Source organism: Podarcis liolepis (assembly GCF_965112155.1).
Source record: "Podarcis liolepis genome assembly, chromosome: 5".
NCBI lineage: Eukaryota > Metazoa > Chordata > Lepidosauria > Squamata > Lacertidae > Podarcis > Podarcis liolepis.
Window position 1 is genome coordinate 62046354 of NC_139556.1, and position 23613 is coordinate 62069966.

At 44.6% G+C, this 23613-nt stretch overlaps 1 protein-coding gene across 2 annotated transcripts in view; it reads right to left on the reverse strand.

Annotated features, from left to right (window-relative positions):
- ENTPD1 (ectonucleoside triphosphate diphosphohydrolase 1) overlaps positions 1–23613 on the reverse strand; it is a 33521-nt gene that overhangs the window by 2279 nt on the left and 7629 nt on the right. Inside the window, exons 1-8 of one of the 2 annotated variants that reach the window (XM_083505186.1) lie at positions 8714–8821; positions 7891–8015; positions 6642–6759; positions 6360–6510; positions 4737–4896; positions 3647–3883; positions 2396–2656; positions 306–413 (exon numbers count right to left, since the gene is read on the reverse strand). In XM_083505186.1, coding sequence (XP_083361312.1) covers positions 306–413; positions 2396–2656; positions 3647–3883; positions 4737–4896; positions 6360–6510; positions 6642–6759; positions 7891–7974 — 1119 coding nt within the window. In that variant the 5' untranslated portion in view covers positions 7975–8015; positions 8714–8821. Of the gene's footprint in view, positions 1–305; positions 414–2395; positions 2657–3646; positions 3884–4736; positions 4897–6359; positions 6511–6641; positions 6760–7890; positions 8016–8713; positions 8822–23613 lie in introns of those variants that run through there. The other variant, XM_083505185.1, reaches the window with a different exon arrangement.

A 23613-nucleotide genomic window follows, 5' to 3' on the forward strand; every position in this document is an offset into this window, starting at 1 on the left:
GTGAGGCTCTGGGGCTTCTCTTCTACAGCCAATTTGATTTCGTATTTGGTGCATCAAGCAGCACTAATGCCAGTAGCAGCTGGTGTGCTGGGGAAGAGCTGCCCTCCTGACTCCCCTTGTGCTGCAAATTGCCTAGGCAGGGCTGGGGCAGTGGCAAGGGCAGATCTGCCCAGGAAGGCTACAGCAATGCTAGGGTTGGGTGTGTGGCTCCACACTACCAAACCAACCATGACTGATGCCAGATGGAAGCCACACCTCCTCAGAGTCAAGACTCATATTCCTCCCACTTTGGGGAAATGACATACCTGATTCCAGGGTTTGGAGCAGAAGTTCTTTACTTCTTCTATTACTTGGTCCATAGGCTTTTTCGTCGCATTTAGAAAGTTCATTACGTAGTAGAAAGCAGAAAACGCCTGAAGAACAAAAGAAATGAACTTGTTTGCAAAAAATGCTCTGCATCCATCAGTCCTCACTAGTCTGGGGAGAGAGATTTGCAAGTACAGTGGTACCTCAGGTTACAAACACCTCAGGTTACAAACACCTCAGGTTACAGACCCGAGGTACCACTGTAGTTGGCTATGGGTTGTAGACAATGAACTCCCACTTCACCTAATCCAGGGCAAAAGTTCGAAGGCTACAACTCCCTCGGCTCTCCATATAGACACGTGGCCTAGCAAACAAAGTCAATCAGGCTGCCTCCTGTGCATCTCTCTCACCAAAAATGAAGACATCTTTATTTTGAAAGACTTTTTATGCCTAACATCTAGGCTTATTGCTGCCATTCTATCTTCTACCCTGGATGATTTTAGGTTGTGGCGGTGCCTTAAATGCTCTTTGTTGTTTGCTTTTACATGTACTTTTATGATTATGTGTATGGTTTCATGATTATGCTGTGTACATTACTCTGGATATGTTTAGCAGAAGAGATGGGTAATCTCTAGCTCACTAACTAATCAGCTATTACAGTGGTGCCCCGCAAGACGAAATTAATTCGTTCCGCAAGTTTTGTCGTCTAGCGAATTTTTCGTCTTGCGAATCACGAAATCCCATAGGAATGCATTGAAAATCAATTAATGCGTTCCTATGGTCAAAAAAAGTCCAAACAAAGCCAAATTTGGTACAACAACGGTTTATTAACTGCTCTTTAAAGTCACACATACTGTAAAGAACAGTTCAAAAATTGAAGGGAAAATAAATTAACTTTATAAACAAAGCATGTCTTTGTTTTTAGACAAAGGAAACAAAGTCGCGAGACATTTTCGTCTTGCGAAACAAGCCCATAGGGAAATTCGTCTTGCGAGGCAAATCGAAAACGGAAAAACCTTTCGTCTAGCGAGTTTTTTGTCTTGTGAGGCATTCATCTTGCGAGGTACCACTGTATTATCAACAGTTCTTTGCTGTCTCCAACATAAATGACCCAATATTTTCTGAGGGTAGGCAGGAAGCCGCCTTATACTATTGACTCATTTGGCTCAATATTGTCTAGTCCGGCAGTGGCTCTGCCTTTCATATCATAGGGTGCAGGCTCCTTTTACCTGGAGATGCCAGGGATCAAACCTGGAACCTTCTGCATGCAAAGCATGTGCTCTACCACTAAGCTAAAGCCCCTCTTCCCGCTGTGAGTTCCCATCCCATCCAATAGCAGTAGACCCCATGGACACTCCCCATGCTTCATGCCCAGCAGGCCTTCTCTCCTGCTGCTAATGTAGCTGTTCTAGGCCAATAAGTCAGGGGTCAGCAAACTTTTTCAGCAGGGGGCCGGTCCACTGTCCCTCAGACCTTGTGGGGGGCTGGACTATATTTTTTTGGGGGGGGGAATGAATGAATTCCTATGTCCCACAAATAACCCAGAGATGCATTCTAAATAAAAGCACACATTCTGCTCATGGAAAAACACCAGGCAGGCCCCACAAATACCCAGAGATGCATTTTAAATAAAAGGACACATTCTACTCATGTAAAAACACGTTGATTCCCGGACCGTCCATGGGTCGGATTTAGAAGGCGATTGGGCCAGATCCGGCCCCCGGGCCTTAGTTTGCCTACCCATGTGCTAAGTCAATCTGTTGCTTTAACTGGGTGCTAATGAAATCTTAAGAAACCTTCATGTTCTTGTATGGTAAGTGTAGCTCAGCTGGACTTTGCCACCTAGTGGCAGACAGAGGAAGATAACAAATTGGTGCACCTAGCAGAAAAACCAAGCAAAATGTCAGGGGAAGAGTGAAAGAACCCATCTTTCCTTTGCCTCATGTAATTCCTGCTCACATCATGGCTACCAGGCTTCTGTTTAAATACACTAATGGGACAGGCAAATTGCACTCCAAAAGTCCTTCCTCCAGGGTAAAGCTACCAGTTTCTGCCTGGTGGAGAGAGGCAGGTGCTTATATGGACTCACCCCAAAATCCCCAGATACTGGAGGCAAGAAAACACCATTAAATGAGCAGCTGGAGTAAGGACAGTGGACAATATTGAAGATTTTCTCAATGCTTGTCAGGCACATTTCATAATCTCCAGCGCCCTCAATTTGGAGCTGTGAGGAGCAGGGTAGGGTGATGTTTGGAGCTGTACAGGGGCTTTTGCACAGGTTAGAAATATTAAGAGTCCTCTCATATCCTTGGTGGAAACATGGGTCTCTGATTCTGCTACTCGACGAGTCCTGCAGTGAAAAGAAGAAAAAGGGTGGATGGGTAGTTACACACACTGGCAACTAGTTATGACACAAGACAATGAAAAACCTGGATCTAGGCAGGAATGGGCTCACAGCAAGTAATATCCATATTGTTACTATATTTGCTTTTGCTTTTTTACTTTATTACCAAGTTAACAAAACAAAAACACCAATGGATGGCCAGAAGGAAATATGTCAGGAAAAATATTGAAAAGCATGCATGTAGGTCAGCCATTGGGAACCTCTCGACTAGGAGCTAGTTTCAGCCAGCAGGGATCCTAATTTGACCTGCAAGGCTATTTTCCCCAAACCACACTCATCTGCCCCACATTTGTGATGTCTGGCGTGAGCAGGTAAACTTGTGGCTGCAAAGGAGCAATCAGGCGCTTACATGGCATTCCTGATTATCCCTTGGAAACTGAGGCTCTCTAACAGCACTGAGTGGAGCTGACTGCATACCCCTTTAAAGTTGGCAGATGCTGTTTGGATTCCACCTAGAGGTGGACATGTGTCCTTTGTAGAGAAGCTCTGCAGACAGTTTTTCTAGTCTGCAGAGGAAGAATGTCCATTTGCAGGTAAACAGGCAAAGTGGGACCGAGCATCCGCAGCAACCAGCTGATTGGTGCTGAGAACAAGGCCCTTTAAACTTGTCACCTGAATTCAGAAAGATGCCAAAGTGGCCCAAGGAGTATGGGGGAGGTAGGATCTGGCCCAGCAGCTGGACAAGGTTCCCCACTCCAATGTAAGTTGTTAAGTGAAGAAGTCGTAGGTGCAGTGGGACAGGGCTGCTTAGGTAGACAGCGCGAGTCAGTCTGCTGTTCTTCTTAATGTTCCTGTACGGCTTTGACCTTGCTGCCACCCTGCTCTACTGCTCCTGGTTTAGTACAATTGCAACCAGAATAATCTTCAGATTGATGAAAGCTGGACACAACAGACTTGTAAGCTGGGCATGCAGCTTAAGAGTCACCCCAAACTTACCAGAACGTCTTGGAGCAGCTTGAGCCGGAGTGCTTGGTCCTTCCCGTAACACAGAAAGCTGTGCGTATACACAGTGTACTGTTTGCCGTAGAGATAGAAGTTTGCTGTATCTGCTGGTGACTCCAGTGTCTCCTGGTCTGGTACAAAGGTGATCTGTGTGGAAGCTCCACCAAGGTCCAGCGCCCCTATGGTTCCAGTTCTGAAGAAGATGCGGGGCAGGAATTTTGGCCAGATAGACTGCAAAAAGAGCACACCAGATGGGAGGAAGCTGCATGAGCTTGTCAAGGGACAGAAGACCCATCTTGTGGTAAATGCGGTACAGGACGCGACCCAGGAAAATGGAAGCATGGAGTCAGGGGAACCAGATGGTTAGAGGTGTGCTAGCACAGGCAAGAGGTGGGTTAGTAAGGAACAGACATGTTGGGAGAAACCAAGGATCATTCAAGTATGAGATACAGTATGGGAAGGCCAACAATAGTTTGTTTAAATTTCGGGGGGGGGGCAGGTTGGAAACTTCTTAACTCAGCATTCTAGCAATATGTATTTCAGCAAAGAGTCTTGTGGCACCTTAAAGACTGAAGCCCATTTATTCAGGCCTCTCGTCAACAAAAGCATGTGCCACAGTCAATCTGCATCTTTAAAAAGCAGCACAAGGTGCTTTGTCATTTTTGCAGCAATGAATTATATTTCCATACTTAACAATTGTTTTGGTGGTTTGGATGGCACTAGAGTGTTTTGTTTTGTTTTGTTTTGTTTTGTTTTGTTTTGTTTTGTTTTGTTTTGTTTACAAGAGCCATGATCCTTTAGGGGCAATCTTTTGAGGGATATGTGCTGCTTGGTGGGCAGGTGCCAGAGTCAAAAGGGATGGGCTATCCCTTTCCTTGTCTCTCTGCCACTTCCATCCTCCCCCCTCCTCTGCCACCACCATGAAATGAGGTTGTGGGGTGCATGCAGCCCTTGCCATCCCTGCTGTAAGGAGGTTTTGCACAGGCTTTGCCATCCCTGCTGTAAGGAGTCATCACTATTAAAGTGGAAGTAAGCATGGCCAAGCTTCAGGGAGCGGTGTTTCCTTTCTGGCATGGCATGTTACCTCTTTGAAGTTGCCCAGCAGGTAATTAATGGTGATCCAGCCATAGGCACCTTCTTCCTCACCAGTGAGGATCCTGGCACCCTGGAAACGGAAGGGGTATGAGCGCAGGGTCTCCTCTACTGCAGAGAGGACCTTTTTAGCAGTATTCTCATTCTCCAGTCTGCATGTAGAAAAGAGGGATAGGAGTTACGTTGTGCTGTCTTATTATATTGTATTTTTATCATTCAGCACTGCCCTGGAAGCTGTTTGGATAAAGAGCAGCTCATCAATTTAAAAAAAATTAATCTGCCAGCGTTCCCTGCTACTTGAGGCCAGATGTCTGATAGTTCCATTTCCTTCTTTGGCTTTTTAAAAGTGCATGTTGGGAAGTGGCCAAGAAATGATATAAGATGTGCATGTTTGTGACAATGGATAAAGCAGATGCTTGGATATGACATGCAAATTATGAAGAATGACCTGAGAGGTTTGCAAGGTGCAGTTCTTACTTATATCTGGCTTATCTAACATTGCTCTAGGGCTGGCACCTTCAGCCCTTTTCTGGCTCCTTCCATACTACTTCCATGTGATTTTACAAACAGGAGCGGGGGGGGGGGGGAAGTATCACAGAATCATAGACTTGTAGAATTGGAAGGGACCCAAAAGTCATCCAGTCGAAGCCCCTGTAATCACATCTAATCATAATCAGAAGCAGCCTTCATTCTATTGCACACATAGCTTCCTGACCAAGAGACCTGATATACCAGGAGGCTTTGCAAAAGTCACCTTCATAATCTTCGTAACTATTGCAGCGTTAGCACTGTGGATTGGGCACAGAATAGCTGTGTGAGTGAATGATGGCCATTATGGAGATCCTGATTTATCCAAAGCTTATGGCAACACCTCTGGGCATCACAATGTACAATAGTAAGTGAAGGAAATGGAGAGATGGTCTCCTTTCTGCGCTTGCTTTATCCAAAGCTTATGGCAACACCTCTGGGCATCACAATGTACAATAGTAAGTGAAGGAAATGGAGAGATGGTCTCCTTTCTGCGCTTGCTTTTATAAGCTGGGGATCCAAGCACACAGAGCAAATTAGGCACTTTGCATCAGTGTGTCCAGGCAGAGATACATGTTCTGGTTTGAATTGTCATCTACAATGGTACCTCTGGTTACAAACTTAATTCGTTCCGGAGGTCCCTTCTTAACCTGAAACCGTTCTTAACCTGAAGTACCACTTTAGCTAATGGGACCTCCCACTGTCGTCATGCCACCGCCATGCAATTTATGTTCTCATCCTGAGGTAAAGTTCTTAACCCAAGGTACTACTTCCAGGTTAGCGGAGTCTGTAACCCGAAGTGTTTGTAACTTGAGGTGTTTGTAACCCGAGGTACCACTGTATACTGACCAAACTGAGCAAACAACAAGGGACTGAACGCAGCAATGACATGTTTGTGAAATGCAGACACTGTGCGGTGCCGGTATGTAACTAAATCTTCCCAGGGGTGAGAGGAATAAAAGACAAACTGGGCCAAGTTTGAGTATCCCTGTCAACTCCAAAGAAACCTTTGAAAACTGTCATTTGCGATCTCATCCCTAGCGAACATGCTATTTCAAAGAGCGCAGATTGTATCCCTCTTTGGTACCTCAGCAGCCGCATGCCAGCTGTTGCCCCCAAGTAAACTGGCGTCTCTGGGTGTTTCTCTTTTGGTACTATTTCCTTTGCCTTATCCATGCAGTGCCTTAGGGGGACACCAGCTTCTCCCACACGGTCAGCATAGCCTGAGATTCCTGGACCTGGGAGAGAAAAAGCAGAACTTTTGTCAGCTAGTTTTAGTCTGGTGTTTTCCTGAGCATGCTGTGTTCTACCCTCTTCACTCTACTATCATTTCCACATCCTATTAGCCCCAACTTTCCCACTTCCTTACCATCCACTTCACAGACATGCAGCTGCTGCACGACTCCTGTGTCATTCTCCTTCTCTGCCGGCCATTCATATACATACAAGTTGGTGTGAGAAGAACCAGCATCCAGCACAATCCCATACTGCAGAAGAAACAAAACCACAATTTTTGCTCAGTAAAACTCAGCATATTGGGAAGATGTGATGGAGACGCATTTCTATTTAAATACTTAATTATAATTTGTTTCTCCTAGCTACCATAAAAGCCAGGTGTGTGTGTTTTAAGCAAACATATCCCTCTCATTTCCTATCTTTTTGCAATCAATGTAGTATTTGCAAATAAATTAGATTTAAGTCATTGCATCCTTCAGATGCACAAATATGGCCTTTTACTCAAAACTGGGACCTTTTATAAATTCTTGAGTGATCTGCCCACATCATTGTGGTTTCAGACATAAGTCCATCTGCGCTGAATGTCAGATGCTCAGGCCTAAAATGAGAAGCCACGGTAGGTTTTTAAAGACGCACCTGTCTCTGGACCGAATTTTACCCTCAGCAGGCTGTGCAGGAATTACTAACATTGCCACTAATGGTTTTATTGTGACCAATAGGAAGGTATTTGACTTGACATGGGAACAGGGCAGGATAAATTCTGCAGCAGAGATGTTTGGTAGAAAAGATGAATCAACCAGACCATAAAAGCACAGCAGGGAGGGAGCACAAAGAGTCATGGTATCTTGTAGCTCAAGAACTCAAGCCAGTGCTTTCTAAACCTTTGAAACCTGGAGCAAAAGTGTTTCGTTTTTGCTTAAATTTGAAGGCACTCTTTACCCTTCTATTCTGAAAAATACATATATCTTTTCGCAGATCACCCATAAGAAGAATGGACCAGGTATCCTTCTTGCAAATGCAGGTTATATTATTCAAAGTTGCTTCCAGGTAACCCACCCTCCTCTTTGCCTAGGAAATCAGGACACAGGTGATGGAGAATACTTTGTGTGCAATGATGAACCTTCTGGGATTGCCCTGTAGCTGCAGAATGGATAGCATGAGAACCCTAGTGCATCCTTGCTCCCTCCCTCAAAATGTTGCCACTACTGGCAAACTGGCGGAGAAAGGGAGAGATTATTTCTGTTCCAGCATGCACGGGGAGCAGTAAATGCATCCAACATGCTTCGTTTTTCGCATTAGCCCTTCCCATGCTGCACTAGTGCAGGGAATCACTGGCCTAAACCGTTCACAGTGCTTCCGCAGGAGACTCTCCTGTGACTTACCTTTCGGTTCTTGGTGGCAGAACTGTTCTGCGTGACAGCCACAGTGATTAAAGCAATTATAGCCACTATTAAAAGAAATCCCATGGCAGCATATTTTGGATGGAAACGCTTGCACAGCTTGGCACCTGCAATCGCAGCAAAGTGAAGACGGCATTACAAACCACACAGCATAAGAAGGCCTCTCTTGGGTCAGGACAGTCAAAGGCCCATCAGGTTCAGCAACCTGCTTTCCGACAGTGGCACCAGATGCCTGCAGGAAGCCAACAAGCAAGCGGAGAATGAGCACCGCAGTCCGTTCCCATTCATGGTCCCCACTGCAACTGGGGATCTATGAATCTAATCCTCTTTTACAGCACGTCTAATTTAGTGGCCGCCACCACATCTTGCGAGAGAGGATTCTGAAGCCTAAGTAGGTGATATATGAAGAAGCATTTTCTTTTGTCTTTCCTGAATCCCCCACCATTCCGCTACACGGGATGACCTTGGGTTTCAGTATTATTGAGAGCTGGAGAAAAACTTATCTCTACTGACTTTTCCCACAACCCTTTTATGCACCTCTTTTGGTGGTCCTCCTTGCTCACCATTTTCTTCTAAACTAAAGAACCCCTGCACATTGTAATATTTATTCATGAAGAAATCGTTCCATCCCCTTGATAATTTTAGCCACAATTTCCTGCTCTTTCCCCACCCTTTCGCCAGCTATACCGCAAGGCTGATTGTCATTGCCTGATCTGATGCAGCTACAGAAAAGGAAGCAACCCCACTCCTCTTTGGCGCTGGAACACAGCAGGGCAAAGCTTGCCAGGAATCAGCTGCCACTCACCCCACTGCTAGTCCAGATGCTAGATCTCTGCCCAGCTGCACAAGCCTCCCCGGCTCTGCTTTTATTTTTGGTCTCTGCGTTTCTGCAGAAGCTATTCCTGGAGTTCTAAAATTCCACAACAAATCAGTTCTGGGCTCTCCAGTCTGATTACACTGCTGCCAACAATTTGAAATGGATGCAGATTCTGCCAGAATGTCTTTCAGGGACTGAAGCACATTCAGTGAATGCAGCACTGTCAAGTCATGGGTTCTTGAAAATCCATAATAAGTTAAACGGTTATGCTTTATTAACTTAACGCTTTATTTGTTAATAAGTATACTTCAGACTTATTAGAATCTTCCTTTAAGGACAAGCCTAAAGATGGGAAGAATGATTCTCCTTTCCTCCTTCTCCTGCCAGCAAGTCTGAAGTCAGTGCAGTTGTCCTATTGTACACAATGGCAGAGTTAGAGCTTTAATGCAATAGAACAGGAGTAGACAATGCAACCTCTTCCACATTGTGGACTTCAACTCCCATAATCCTCAGCCAGCGTGACCAATGTATGCTGTAGTCCATAACATCTGAAGGGCACAATATGGCTACCCCTGAAGTAGAACAACTGGTGTGTGGTATATGTAATAAGTATAATTTATTTTAACCCTGTTGCAAAATACTGGCTGTTAGAGCATGCTGTTGCAACCTTAGATACCAAGCATATTGTTTTGCTAGCTGGCAAAGAGGAAATAAAAGTTGAAAATAGAAACCATCAACAAAAGAGGAAGGTGGTGTTAGTTGGCTTTATGAGTTTGCTGTCTGATTACGGTGGGCTTTTCCACACTTCCTCTTCTCCTGCTGCTTCCCCTGGGAAAACTACTCTTTAGAGCTCATTTGGAGCAAATCTATTGAACATGGAGGCAAAGAGAAAGGAAGAGCGGTGATATGCCTTCCTGAAGATGAATAACCATGGAAGGAGCTCCCACTTCATAGGAGTCCCTCCTGCTTGCTTATACCATGCATGTATTTTTGTAAATGAAGCAAGTACTGTATGCCACCATTTTCCCCAGTGTTCTTTCATCCATATGGAAACTCTTAGTGCAAATCTACATCTGTCTACACAGAACAAAATTCCATTGAGTTCAATGGAGCTGACTGCAGATGTATATAACAGCCTTCTGCAACCAACTGGCCTCCAAATATTTGGGACTGGAGGGCATCTGGAGGGCAGCAGGTTGAAGAAGGCTGTGATATAGGATTGCAAGCTAATCCTGGTTAGTGCTGCACCTGGAATGCCTCACTATGCAAAGCAATGGCGAGAGCCTTCTGGTGGTTCCCTCATTGTGAGAAGCAAAGCTACAGGGAACTAGGCAAAAGACCTTCTCGGTAGTGGCACCTGCCCTGTGGAACGCCCTCCCATCAGATGTCAAAGAGATAAACAACTACCTGACATTCAGAAGACATCTGAAGGCAGCCCTGTTCAGAGAAGTTTTTAATGTGTGACATTTTAATGTATTTTTAATCTTTGTTGGAAGCTGCCCAGAGTGGCTGGGGAAACCCAGCCAGATGGGTGGGGAATGAATGAATGAATACATACATACATACATACATACATACATACAATATATAGGCTTCAAGATTATCATACAGAAGCAGAAGTCCATTGAGAAAAAGATCAAAAATAACATGCATATGTTACCAGGCTGAGAGAGGGAATACTGAAATAAGTTCTCATTTCTTATCCTAAAGGTATCGGAGCCACCTCTGTTGGTTTGGAGTACCTGGGTTTTATATTAGCCACAACTTAGACCCAGCAATATTACAAAGTCAAGATTCAGCATGTGTTAAGTAATAAAAGAAGAGAGAGCCTCTGGGTATGGTTGAAGGGCCTCTTTCCTGCGCTGAAAGAGAGTTGGACTTGAGGACCTCTGAGGTGCCTTTATAACCATTCACTAACCCCCACATGTCCGACACAAAGGGCAGGACTTCCAGGTCAGCTCAAGCTAAGCATCTCATTTTGGAAATCAAGGTTCACAGTGCAGCATTTTGCCAAGCAGGCAGCATTTGAGGCCCCTGGCTGAGGTGATTTGTAGCAACAAATAAGGCAACTAAATTTAAACCCTTTGAAGGAGAGTACAATGCTTCCCAGTGTCTTCCTTCCCACCCACCCCTTTGACACACACACCCCAGTGAGAACAGGGGTGGAATCTATTCTTGTCCTTGGAGCTGCATGGTGCTGGCCGGGGATGGCAATTAGCATGGTAACGATGCCTCGAAAGGCTGGGAAACGGGATGATTAAATCAGAGGACTCCAGAGCAAAGGGAAATCCCAGGGTGGCGGAAAGCCACCTCCTTGGCTGTCCAACAGAATAGGAGGAAACTGGGCATTGGGCCTGTGGGGTGGAGGAGAAGGAGGAAGTGGCTTAAGTGCCGCAGTTGCACATCAACACTCCCTGTCTGGCTGCGTCCAGCTGGCTGGAATCCGAGATTCACCAAATTAACTGAGCAGAGAGTCAGGGCCCTTCCAAACGTGTGTGGGGTTTGTGTGTGTCTGTGTGTATTCTGAAACACGTCACTGGTGCAATTATAGTGCATTAGTGGAGGGTTTATACTGGCCCATCCACACAACGTTCTGCTATGTTAGTTTTTCTGCTATGCTTCCCCAGTATTACAATATTATTGCTGTCTGGAGGGGCTTGCTCTATAACATGACAAAAGTGGGATAATAAATCCCTGGAACATTTGTAGTCTAAAACATTACAGGAACATACAGGACACACAACATTAGAAATAAAGTGGTAGGTCCACCGTGAAAGTAATTTGGTGAGCAGCCTTCTGCTTTTGTTCAAATTAAGTTAGTGCTTACGTTTGCTCTGATGATTCGAAGATAAGCACCTGGATGAATACGAAAATATAACAGAAGCACAACAATCCTTTTTACGATCAGATCACATTTCAACACACTCTCAAGAGTTATTAAATATATATATATATATATTCAGTTTCATATAACAAACAGTAACATGAACAGAACCGAAGGCAGACTTACAGCTCATTTTGTTCCTTTTACAAACAGTATCAGCAGAGAGATCTCATTACAATCGCACCAAATAAGAACGTGCAAATATCTCACAAAGAAACGCAGCAAGCAGGGAACCTCTAGCTATCATTCCATAAAAGGAAACAAGGTCTCCTGCCTACATGCTTTCCATCTGCATAGAAAATTAAGCTATACCAATCTGTAAAGAAGGCACAGGGTTTTAAGTGTTCTCGATTCAGTATTATTTCACCAGTAGTTTTTCTGCTGAAAAACCGTATTGAAGCCATTCTTCCTGAGATAAAGTATTTGCATGCATGTTTTCTCATTTACATTCTCTTCTGAACCCCACTTTGTGATATGCAAGTACTTGGAGCTATGCTCTCAATGCAGAGCTTAAGAACACTGCATAAGATGTTCCTTGTAGGATCAGACCCACCTAGTCCAGCGCTCCATTCTCACAGTTGTCAGTCAGGTGTCTATGGAAAGCCGGCAAACAGGACCTGAATGCTCTCCTAAATTGTGATTACCAGCAGCTGATGTTCAAAGGCATATTGCCCCTGACAGTAGATCTTATGTGTTCTTATATCTGTTGGAAGCTGGGGAAACCCAGTCAGGTGGGCAGGGTACAATTATGGTGCTGGAGGAGACTCTTGAGAGTCCCATGGACTGCAAGAAGATCAAACCTATCCATTCTGAAGGAAATCAACCCTGAGTGCTCCCTGGAAGGACAGATCGTGAAGCTGAGGCTCCAATACTTTGGCCACCTCATGAAAAGAGAAGACTCCCTGGAAAAGGCCCTGGTGCTGGGAAAGATGGAGGGCACAAGGAGAAGGGGACAACAGAGGACTAGATGGCTGGACAGTGTTGTCGAAGCTACCAGCATGAGTTTGACCAAACTGCGGGAGGCAGTGGAAGACAGGAGTGCCTGGCGTGCTCTGGTCCATGGGGTCGGACACAACTAAGCGACTAAACAACAACAAATTATTATTCATGCATCACCTTCTCTGTTTCTGATGCTAAGGCACAAGCTTGTGCTCAGGGCTCCACGGAAATCATTGACCTTCATTTTCCTCTTCCCTTCAGGTGGGAAACAGATTGTAGCCTGAAATTCTCAGGAGTAAAATGAATAAAACATCAGCTTCTTCTCCTGACAGAAAACCTTGAGAAACTGAAGGGTTTTGAACATTTGGAGACCAAGTGCAGGTGACAAAAAGGTGAGGTTGGTGTTAAACAGAACACCCTTGCTCATCCTTCTTGCCTTGTGCATTCCATACATTTGCAGCACACAGCTTCCTGCAAAGGCTCCTTGGGCGCTGTAATTTACTAAAGTTCCCAGGGTGCTTTGAGGGAGGTTTTGAGCTTGAAATGTATGGTGCGTAAGCAGAATATGACGGGCAGGCTGCAATTCCAAGCTATGAGGCTGCACCCGTTTCTATAGTGAAGGAACAGCTAAGATACGACCCCACACACAGACCTACTGCATCCCAGTCCCCTTTCCCACAGAGGATCACACCGCCCGGAAGTGAGCACACAGGGGCTTTGTGCTCAGCGTGGAATCCCAGCTTTTCTGTTTGTGTTGGCAGCAAATCGATGGTTTATTTCTGGCAAAATGTCGTCGGGGAAGGTTACAGACAGGAATTCCCTGTGACCCAGCCAGCTCGGCCTGACAATCCCCCCATTCACCACATCAGCACCAAGCGCATTCCTTCCATCTGGAGACGGTCCCACAGACTCGGTCCTTACTCCAACAGTGCAGACAGCAGCTCCCAGCTGCATCCCCCCAAGTCCTGCAGACACAAAGCTGGAGCAATGGCAGCAGTCAGCAACCCTGGCAGCAGCGATAACATCTGGGCAGGACTTTGGGGCATAGGCCCCGGACCCCACACAGCAGAATCAGCAAAAGGGCCCCCAGATGCAACAGGCTTCCCACATTTTGAGGAAAGGATAGTAATACCCAAATGCCATCTTAAGAACCCCCTCCTAGAAAGATTATTTATTTACATAACTGCACCACTGCCAGGGATCTCCCAATTTTCATAAACATTCTCCACCCCCCTGGTTCCATTGTGAGTGGCCCATTCAGGAGAATGAAATGGTTAGCCTCAATGTTTCTTAGATGGTGTTGACAGCCAGATGCATTTGACATATGTCTTGCGGCTGGCACGCCACATGGGAAAAGATAACGGAGTACAACTGACTTTGACAATGGAGGTGGCAGAACCCTTGTCAACTTTGAAGCCTGCAGAATCCCACCAATACTTCTACTGTTTTGATATAGAAACCTTTTAGCAATGGAATTCACTGATGCAAGATGTGGTGATAGCATCTTTTTAAAAAAGGATTAGACAAATTTACAGAGCATAAAGTAAATAGCGCTTTGCAGAGAGCCAATAGCAACTGGGGAAGGGCAATTTTCAGCAAGAACCAACACAGGACACTGATCCCTGCCCCAGTTTGCCCCTCACCCTTGGTTGCTTTTGCTTCAAAGTAAAAGAGACCAGCTAAGCACACTTAAAAGAAGCAGCAGCATGAATAGCTTAACATGTCCTTTGGCTTGAATCGCACTCAAGGGCAACCACAGACAAAACATATTCACAGTGATCTACTTGGGCTATGTATGGCATAGATTTTTGCATAGTGTTTATTTTCTATTGTTATAACAATTTCCCATCTTTTCCCGTGAATAAGACGAGGTTTATTTATTATAAAGAAGTGTTAAAAATTGGGGGTCGTCCTATACACGGATAGTGCATAGGGGGACATGTTATTGGTGTTAGCCGTGAGCAGGAGATTTTAAGCAGCGCTTGGGCGGGTGATTCATAGAATCATAGAGTTGGAATAGACCACAAGGGCCATCGAGTCCAACCCCCTGCCAAGCAGGAAACACCATCAGAGCACTCCTGACATATGGTTGTCAAGCCTCTGCTTAAAGACCTCCAAAGAAGGAGACTCCACCACACTCCTTGGCAGCAAATTCCACTGTCAAACAGCTCTTACTGTCAGGAAGTTCTTCCTAATGTTTAGGTGGATTGTTTAGATTGTTTGCTGCAGCAATGCCTGCTGCTGCAGCAAGTGTGCATGTGATTGGCGGTTGTTGGCGGCTAACGGGCAGATCGGTGGCTTCGTTGAGTTGTGCGAATGGCAGGGGTGGTCAGGCAGGTGAGCGATTGTCGGCACCCCCCCAAAAAAGCTTAAGAACTCTGGCCAATCTTCCCCCATTTAGAGTCCCAAAAAATAGGGGACGCCTTATACACGGGGGCTGTTATATACGGGGGGGACGGACGGTAATTTCTGACTTATTTATACAGTACCGTGTTTTTCCCCTGTGTGTAGATCCACTCTTGCAGAGGCCAAGGGGATCGCCAGTACAAAGCTTTGAGAGGATGTGAGCAACTTTGTCTGTAGTGCAATTAAGGCTTGCTGTGTGCTACTGTGTGTTTGTATGGTTCTTGACAGCAAAAAGCTGAGCAATCTGAAATAGTTGTGCTGGGTAGCATTGTACAGATGCAAAGCTGGTGGAAAAGCTAAGATTTAATTACTGCCTATCATGGAACAGGCTTTCAAATGGACTCTCAAGTAGTGTTTGGTCAGTTTTGTTTTGGGTGTTTTGCCATCAGCCCTGTAGTCATTGATAAAACAGTTTCATTTCTAGCAGATTCCTGGAGAACCAGGGAGCTGCCCTGAACCAATAGGAGAGAGCTTTCAGGGGCAGACATGTCAACCACCTGAGTCATTTGGGTATTCCAAGAGGAGACTTGCCAACTCCTCCAAAATGCCGCCAGAGTTGTCTGGAAACCTATTAGATCTAGCAATATCTAAGGGCAAAGCCGCCTATGCAGTTCTACACACTCTTGCAGAGGCTACACAATCCAACAATCATTTATCTCACTCTCAAGTTAATTCATTTTCCATGTTTTTATGTTTTGAAGCAAGGGTTCAGAGCCGGCAGTTCTGCACTGTTACCTGTCTCTCTTGGGCATGGAAAGCCTAAGCAAATAGTCCTAGGTAAGAACCTGGAAGAGGAAAAGGAATTATGTGTACATAAAATAATGTTTCCATAAATGGAAGTTCTTCCCCGACTTCCCTTCTTAATGTTAGGATCCCCCAAGAATCTCTTCTTGGTGTAAGAAGAATCTTACTGGCCAAAGACCCAACTAGTCCAGCAAATGTCATTTATGATTTCTCTCAGTTTCTCATTTTTCCAGTCTTAAGTTCAGTTTTCCACATTTCCACATCAGTTCGCAATTTTCTAAAAAGTCATGACAATTCATCAGCTTTTTTTGGTGTGTGAATTTCTCCTGTACACATTTTATGTGCAATTTTGTCGAATATACACATAATATCCTTCCTCTCTGGTCCCTTGGCAAAAGCTCTAGTACACACCATGGTTTCCACTTGCCTAGAATACCGCTACCTGCTCTTCTCTGGTTCCTAACTCCACTTTTCTCCTTGTAGTCTGCTTTGTTAAAACCCCTGCTTTTAAAAAACAAGTTGCCTAACAAATGGTGAAAAACTCTGGATAGCCTCTGTGATAATGTGTTTGAAGTGAATAGCACAATAATGAATACACTGCACTGCAATAAAATGGTCACTTGGCAGCCATGGTAAGTTATGGCTATTGAGACACAATGCCTTTCAATGCACTTGTCAATTTCACCTTTTTTTCCCCCTGCACAGGTGTGCAAATGGAAAAAAAGTAAATGCAAAAGGCTACTGATTTTTTAAAGAAGAAGTCCAAGGAGTGTTTTTGCCTACTATCACAAACCTTCCTAATGTGGCTCAAGAAACAGCAAGCAAAAACATGATTTGTCCTCATCATGACAAATTATTCAGATGATCAATTTTCCATGTGCGTGGTATAGTCCAGGCAATCTCTCAGGCAGCCTGTCCATCAAAAAAATAGATTTTCAGTTTAAGAATTTGGACTTTAGTGGCTTGTAACGAGAAGAACCCAGCCCAGCAGCCCCAAGTCAAGCTCCAAACCCTCAGGCTGAAATGAAACCAGCCGCACCCCAGTCCGCCTTTCTTCTCCGTGGACTTTGCTCTTTAAAGCCTAGATTGATCTCCAAGAGGTCAGCTTCCATAGTGGGACTTCCTAGAAACTTAAGAGGTCAGTGGATGTTGTTCAGCATGAATATCCTGCTCTGTGCTCCATATTGCTCATATTTCCATTCCAAACAATCATGAACAAAAAGTTCTGAAGTATTTTTAAACAAGAAGTGGTAGGGGGTGGGGAACCAAGGACAAGAGCCTATTGTAGGGCACCAGATGAAAGTCCTTATACAAGTGTGGAAGGAAGCCCCACATCACAGCAGCTCAAGTGTGTGTGGGGGGAGAAGATCTTGAGAAAAGGTTGCCAAATGAAATGGATTTTCCTTTTTTTGTGAATGAGCTCTTACACAGAGACCCATTTGTTGTCCACAAGTAGCAGGTGCAGTGATGGTGTTTTGAAAAGAGACCAGAAGTCCTAGAGTTTGGAGAAGTCATGTTGACAAATGGCTTGTTTGTCAGATGTATACCCCACCTTTCTTTCAAAGAGCTTTGGACAAGATGGGATTTCTTCCTAGCCTACACCCAGTTATGTAAGATTATTGAGAGACACAGACAGCATAAGGCCAACATTTTGCTCTTGAATCAATGGAGAATGAGTACTTGGTTTGGCTACATAATCTAAATCTATTGCCTATTTTTTTCTCCCTGAAAAGTTCTTCTTGGGAAACTAGTCTCGTTCTGAAAATAAAAGCTCACTGCCGATTGATTCTGTATTTACTATTGTTAATATTTCAGCTCAAGAATATACAAACTTTCCTGGCCGTAACACCATTTGTTCGGATTAATTTAATTTCAAACAGTGTCTCTTCTTTGAAAACGCACATTGTCGCAAGGCCATAAATCTGTGTCTCCTGCAATCTTGGTTACATAGTAGGATACTTTCACAGACACGCCCCCTCTCACTATTTTATTGCAAGTCCATATTCTGTGAAAGTTTCTACAGTGAAGTAAGACACAGAATTATAATAGTTTTTTCAGTGGGCTGTTCCTGCTTCTTTGAGTATCTCTAACATTCAAACAAACTGCCCCACAAATTAAGGAATGAGGCGTTTCAAAGCTCTGCTGCCGCCAGTAACTCTCCCTGCTCTGATTATGATAGGAAGGTCACACAAAGGGAACTTTTGGAGTAAGGGAGGTTTGGGAAGGTTGCTGTTGGTTTTTTTTTTAAAAAAACAACTTATTATGAGACTTCACTACACTAGACTGATAAGGTAAGATTCCAGTCTCAGCCAGGATTTCAGGCTAATTCATGTGGGCAGACTTCCAGTTTTGAGAAGGAGGGAACTAAGGCAGTGCCGGCGCTCATCACATTTCTAGAACTGGCTTTCCAACCCCAAAATAATAATGGCCAGTGCAGTATTTCAGTTCCAATAAGAAACAGAGCTAAGTGCTTTAAGACAGTGGTAGGCAGAAAGTAGATGAAGATCTACGGCAGTTCAATAGGGCAAGTGGAACAGTGAAACCCCATCCTGCCACCAGCCAGTCCCCACCTGCCTGCCCTCTTATAAACTCCCCAGGAAGCAACACTGCCTCTTGGCTTCTGCTTCTCATTCTCACTGTTGTAGAACTCATCTACAGCAAAACTAGAATCAGTTGGCTCTGCCTGTCATTGGCTGTGGTTGCACCTTCTATTGGCTCTGACTCTCCCTACTGTTGACTTCCTGCCTTCTGCCCTACCAGTCTCAATGGGCACTAGCCACCACTGGTCCTACTGATCTTTAATTCTTTCTATATGACATTAGCACTTGGTTCCATTTGGTAAATCGTGGGGATCAAGTAAAAAAGCAAACTGGATCTGAGAAACCAGAAATCTGCCCAGCTTTGTTTTAAGGCAGACTTCCCCCACCCTGGTGTGCCATTTGGGTGTTCTGAACTACAACTCCCTGTCGTCCTTGACCATTGGGTGAGATCAACTGGTCTGATGGGAACTACAGTTCAAAACATCTGGTATGCACCGGGTTGGGGAAGCTAGGGCTAGCCAATGTGGTGCCCTCCAGATTTTGGGCTACAATGCTCACCAGACTCAGCCAGCATAGTCCATGATTTAGGGTGATTGGAACAGCAACATTTTGAGGGCACCTCAGTGGTTACCCTTGGTTTAAGCCAAGTAAATATGCAACAGACTTCATCACTAATAAGAGTATTCTTATTGCTGCTGATCACTATGTGTTACGGGGCTTACTCCCAGCAAAGTGTACATAGGGTTATATCCCTAAAGCAGGGGTGGGGAAACTGTGATACCCCATATGGAGTCGGACGTCAATGATCGGGGTGATGGGGACTGTAGTCGAACAACATCTGGGGGACACCAGGTTCCACATCCCTGTGCTAATAACTCTCCCACCCACACGGATGTCATTCTTATTCCCCTCTCCACAGATGTCGCACATGTGGTATCTGTGGAAACAGACCAAAAGTTAACATCTGAACGAGAGTCCCAAGGAATGAGAGTCCCGACTTAACACTTTCCACATGGGGTGGGGAACATTTGTTCAAAATATTTTGCTGGAAACTATAGTTAGTTGACCTTTCTGTCCTCCACAAACTCTTCTGGACATTTCCCCCCTAAACCCATCCATTTCCCTCGGCAGTAAATTCCATCGTTGTTCACAACAAGGTGTGGGGGGTAGGGTGGGAAGGCGCACAGTTGTATTTTTTGGAAACATGATGCTTTGTTTTGTTTTGCCCAGTTCTTACTCATTTCTTATCTTCCATGTGAAGGGGGCCTTGTCAACAGGACAAGGTCGAGAGGCGAAGAAATGGAAAGTTGCCAGGGTAGCACTACAAAGGAGGGAAGTTGGAAATCTTAAGCCAGGATTCTAAAAGGCACACAGGAGTCAAAGTTCTGCACACATGACAGAGTTTCTGAGGACCAAACTACACATGGCTTTAAAAGCTTTACAGCAGAGGCAGTCAACGTGGTGCCCTACAGATGTTGCTGGACTACAACGCCCATCACCCCTGACAATTGGCCATGCTGATTGGAGGGAGCTAAGCCAGTTTGGGGCACATGGATAAGGTGACAAACTTCTCTCCCGTTACAGTGATGTTGGTGGTGGGACTCTCTCAGACCAAGGCTTGGACTCCCTTCTGGGCAACATTATGAGGGCTTCATGCCAGTGGTGTTTAGTTTAGAGCAGGGTTTCTCAAACTTGGCCCTCCAGCTGTTTTGGGACTACGACTTCCATCATCCCTATCTTGCAGGATCCAAGGTCAGGGATGATGGAAATTGTAGTCCAAACACAGCTGGAGATGCAAGTTTGGGAAACCCTGCTCTAAACAAAAAAGCCCCAAAGGCTGCAACGTTATTCCTTCCCATGGAAGAAGAGAAGAGTTTAGATTTGATATCCCGCTTTATCACTACCCGAAGGAGTCTCAAAGCTGCTAACTTTCTCCTTTCCCTTCCTCCCCCACAACAAACACTCTGTGAGGTGAGTGAGGCTGAGAGACTTCAAAGAAGTGTGACTGGCCCAAGGTCACCCAGCAGCTGCATGTGGAGGAGCGGAGACGCGAACCCGGTTCACCAGATTACGAGTCCACCGCTCTTAACCACTACACCACACTGGCTCCATCCAGAGCTGTATACAGCATTCCAAGTTGGATTGCCCCTGTATCAAAATGTGTGGAACTAAGTAAGAGAGTTAGGGCAGCAGTCAGGGAGAGAAACGTAGTGACACAGAGGGGCAGCTACCAGAAAGTGTTTCAGCCCAGAAAGTATAGAAAGAGAGGATGAGGGTCTGAGACAGTTTAGGAGTTAAAGAAAGCTTGTTTAAATAAAGTTCCCTGTTTTTTAGTACTGCTGCCTGATCCTTAATGATAATCAACACCACTTAAAACAGCACCTTCCTGATGCTGAAGTTCAGAGGAAAGCGTGCTCTCATTCCTACAGGAGCAAGCACCAGGTGCACTTCTTCCATGTGTCATAAGGCAGCATCAGAGGTTACAGAAGGGAGGCGAATGGGGCAGCAACATCAGAGTCAGTAGCGTGCTCCCTCTGGTACAGCAAGATAACAGAGATGACACGTGCAAAAAGTTGTTTCTGCATTTATCTAGGACAGCCGATTCACCTTTTCCTGGGCCTCATGCAGGCCACCTAACAAACTGATCTTTGATCAAAGGATGGCAAACGTTAAAAAAATGAAAAGCAAACACTGCTTCTTCTGTGAAGAGAGCAGAAAGGGTTTTTCCCCCACACTGACCTTTCTCCAAGAAGCACCTCTAGTTCTTCTTAAAAGCTCAGGAATGTGATTGCCCAAAACAGAAATTCTGTACACACATTTGGACCAAGCATACTTACCTTATTAGGGGCATCAAAGAGATTAAGATGCTGCTGCCTACATAGCAGCTTTATGTAACTGTGTTCAAGTCTGGTGAGGAAATGGGACTTAGTATAATCAGCTACAGCTGTTGGGACAGGAGTAGAAAGGGCTGGAAATAATCAGCGTGTCTGCACTGCATGGGTGATCTGAGTTCATTGCCTCCACTCACTCATTCATACATCCTCTTCCAATTGTCTCCTTAGAGGATGATTTCCAACAATAACTGCTGGATCTTATAGGAAGGCAGGAGATTAAATCAGTTAATTTGCTTAATTTGTCATTCTTAGGGTCAGCTCAAGTTTGGAGGGATGGGGGCCAACACAATTTATTTGAAAAGTGCCGGGTACTGGTGTAATCTGTTTCAGATAAAATGACAGTGTTAGTAGCATCATATTGGGGAAATGGCAGAACTTCCACATTAAAACTATTTTCTTTACATCATTTTACACAGAGTTATATTTTGCAGGAGGTAATGTGGACTAATTTGTCTGGGGGATTTTCTTTTGATTCTGTGGTGGTAGTCTTTTCTGCTACCACCACAGACTCAAAGAAAAATCCTTTGTTGGCATCCTTCTGTCTCAGGAGACAATGGAGGACTGCCCCTTGGTGCGTGTCTTTGTGAGGTCAAGCTGTTGGATGCCGAGACTGATACGGGAGAGACATGTTTTGTTGCAGCTGGGGCAGATGAAGGCGTCCAGTTGGGCTGTTGCAGATGCACCGTACTAGAGTGCCAAGACTGGAATACAATTAAGAACAAAGGACTAAACTGGCTTAAATCCAAATCGCCTTATTGGTTTGTGGTATATAAGCAGTTTTAAATACTGACCAAATTGTTCCTAACATGTGACACCAGATGCTAAACTTCCATAGCATTTGTTTGCTGTGCATTTTTCATATTTGGTTCTAAATGTCCCAAATAACAATACTCACGCTGTGTCCCGTTTTTCAAATTAAGAGCTACCCATCAAACTGTCAGCAAGCTTGTCTCACTCTGCAGGCTCTTTCCAAAGCTTAAGCGGGGCAATCTCTGTGGCACCACTGAGCACCAGCTTCCATTTCTGCAACACCAAGTGTGCATACTAGAATATATGCAGTATACAGCTCTGCAATGGTGCCTTATTTCACTTATTTATTAATTAATTTGTATCCAACTCTTCCCACACTTAGGGAGGCTGAGAACAATGCGGTGTGACTGAAATACAGTATAAGATATTTTAAATGATAAGACAACAGAATAAAAACTTGGTGTGAATGGATGTGTTATAAAAATGAAGGGGCAGTCTCTGCAGGATTTTTATGATAATCCTGCTGGAAGGGGGCAGAGGAGGAACAAGTTATTGGTTGGGAATAGGGGCTTCCTGCACCACTTGTAAGTCTGTGGCTTTAGGAATGGGTCTACATAGATAGCTTCTATGTCCAGGGTAGCACTGATTCTAATAACTTATGGTATTTTCCTGTAGGGGTGCCAAGCATACAGATGCTTTTAGCTATGAGCGCAAACTTCAGTACTCCTAAAATCTGCAAGTACTCCTTCACAATTCAGATCACAGCACCGCTTAGAGGTGGAGTTTCAGAATTTAACAAACTTCAAAACACCATTGCAAAATACTCCTAGTTTCAGCTCAGCCACTGGAGAGGAACAGCGGAAGCTTCCTGGAGACTGAAAGGTGGTCATTAGACACCGTAAGAAGAACAAAGCTTGTCCGGATTATTGCAACAATAGCTGAGTTATTTAAGCTGGCAGTTCTTGCAGCATTAAGCTAAAGATTACTTTAAATATAAACAAAAACAAGGAGTTAACACTGCAAGCATTTTAATCGTTTCATGTACAACGAGGCCCACTCCGTAGAAGTACAAAATCATTTGTAATAATAATAAAAATAATAACGTGTGGTGGACAGTTAAAAAGGGCCAAGATATTTCTCTGTTCAGCCCCCAGGCGGTTTTTGAATGTTAGTTCTCAGGAAAGTCATGGTATTGTTTTCATTTACTGTAAAAGGTTCCTTTTAGGACAAGAACAAAGAGCTCAGAGATGGATTACTCCCATAAGGAGCATTATTTAGTATATTTACCCACAGAGGATAGACTGTTCCAGTCTATGATAATGTTTGAAAGCAATTCTATTTGCAATATCATTGACTTGTTTGATTTTGCTCACAATTATTCTTAGGGCATATGGTTCATTGTGTTAAGCACACCACATGCTAATGTTGGCAGGTACAGCTCCCAGGCTCTCAGAATTGTTAGTTGTGAGGAACCTGCTTCTGATAATCACCTTGGTGAGGCTGGCAGCTAATCTGAAGCCCAGAAAGATGGGAGGAGGTGATAAACCAAAGAAGAAGAAGAAGAAGAAGAAGAAGAAGAAGAAGAAGAAGAAGAGCAAAGACTTGTTCCCAATTGTTCCAACACTTCAGGTCCTTGCAAAGGAAGTATTTTTCAGGAAAGGGGGTTCAGTTAAACTGCACAGGCTAGCTCCACCACACACCAGCCATGACCCTCAAAGGACACAAGTTGAA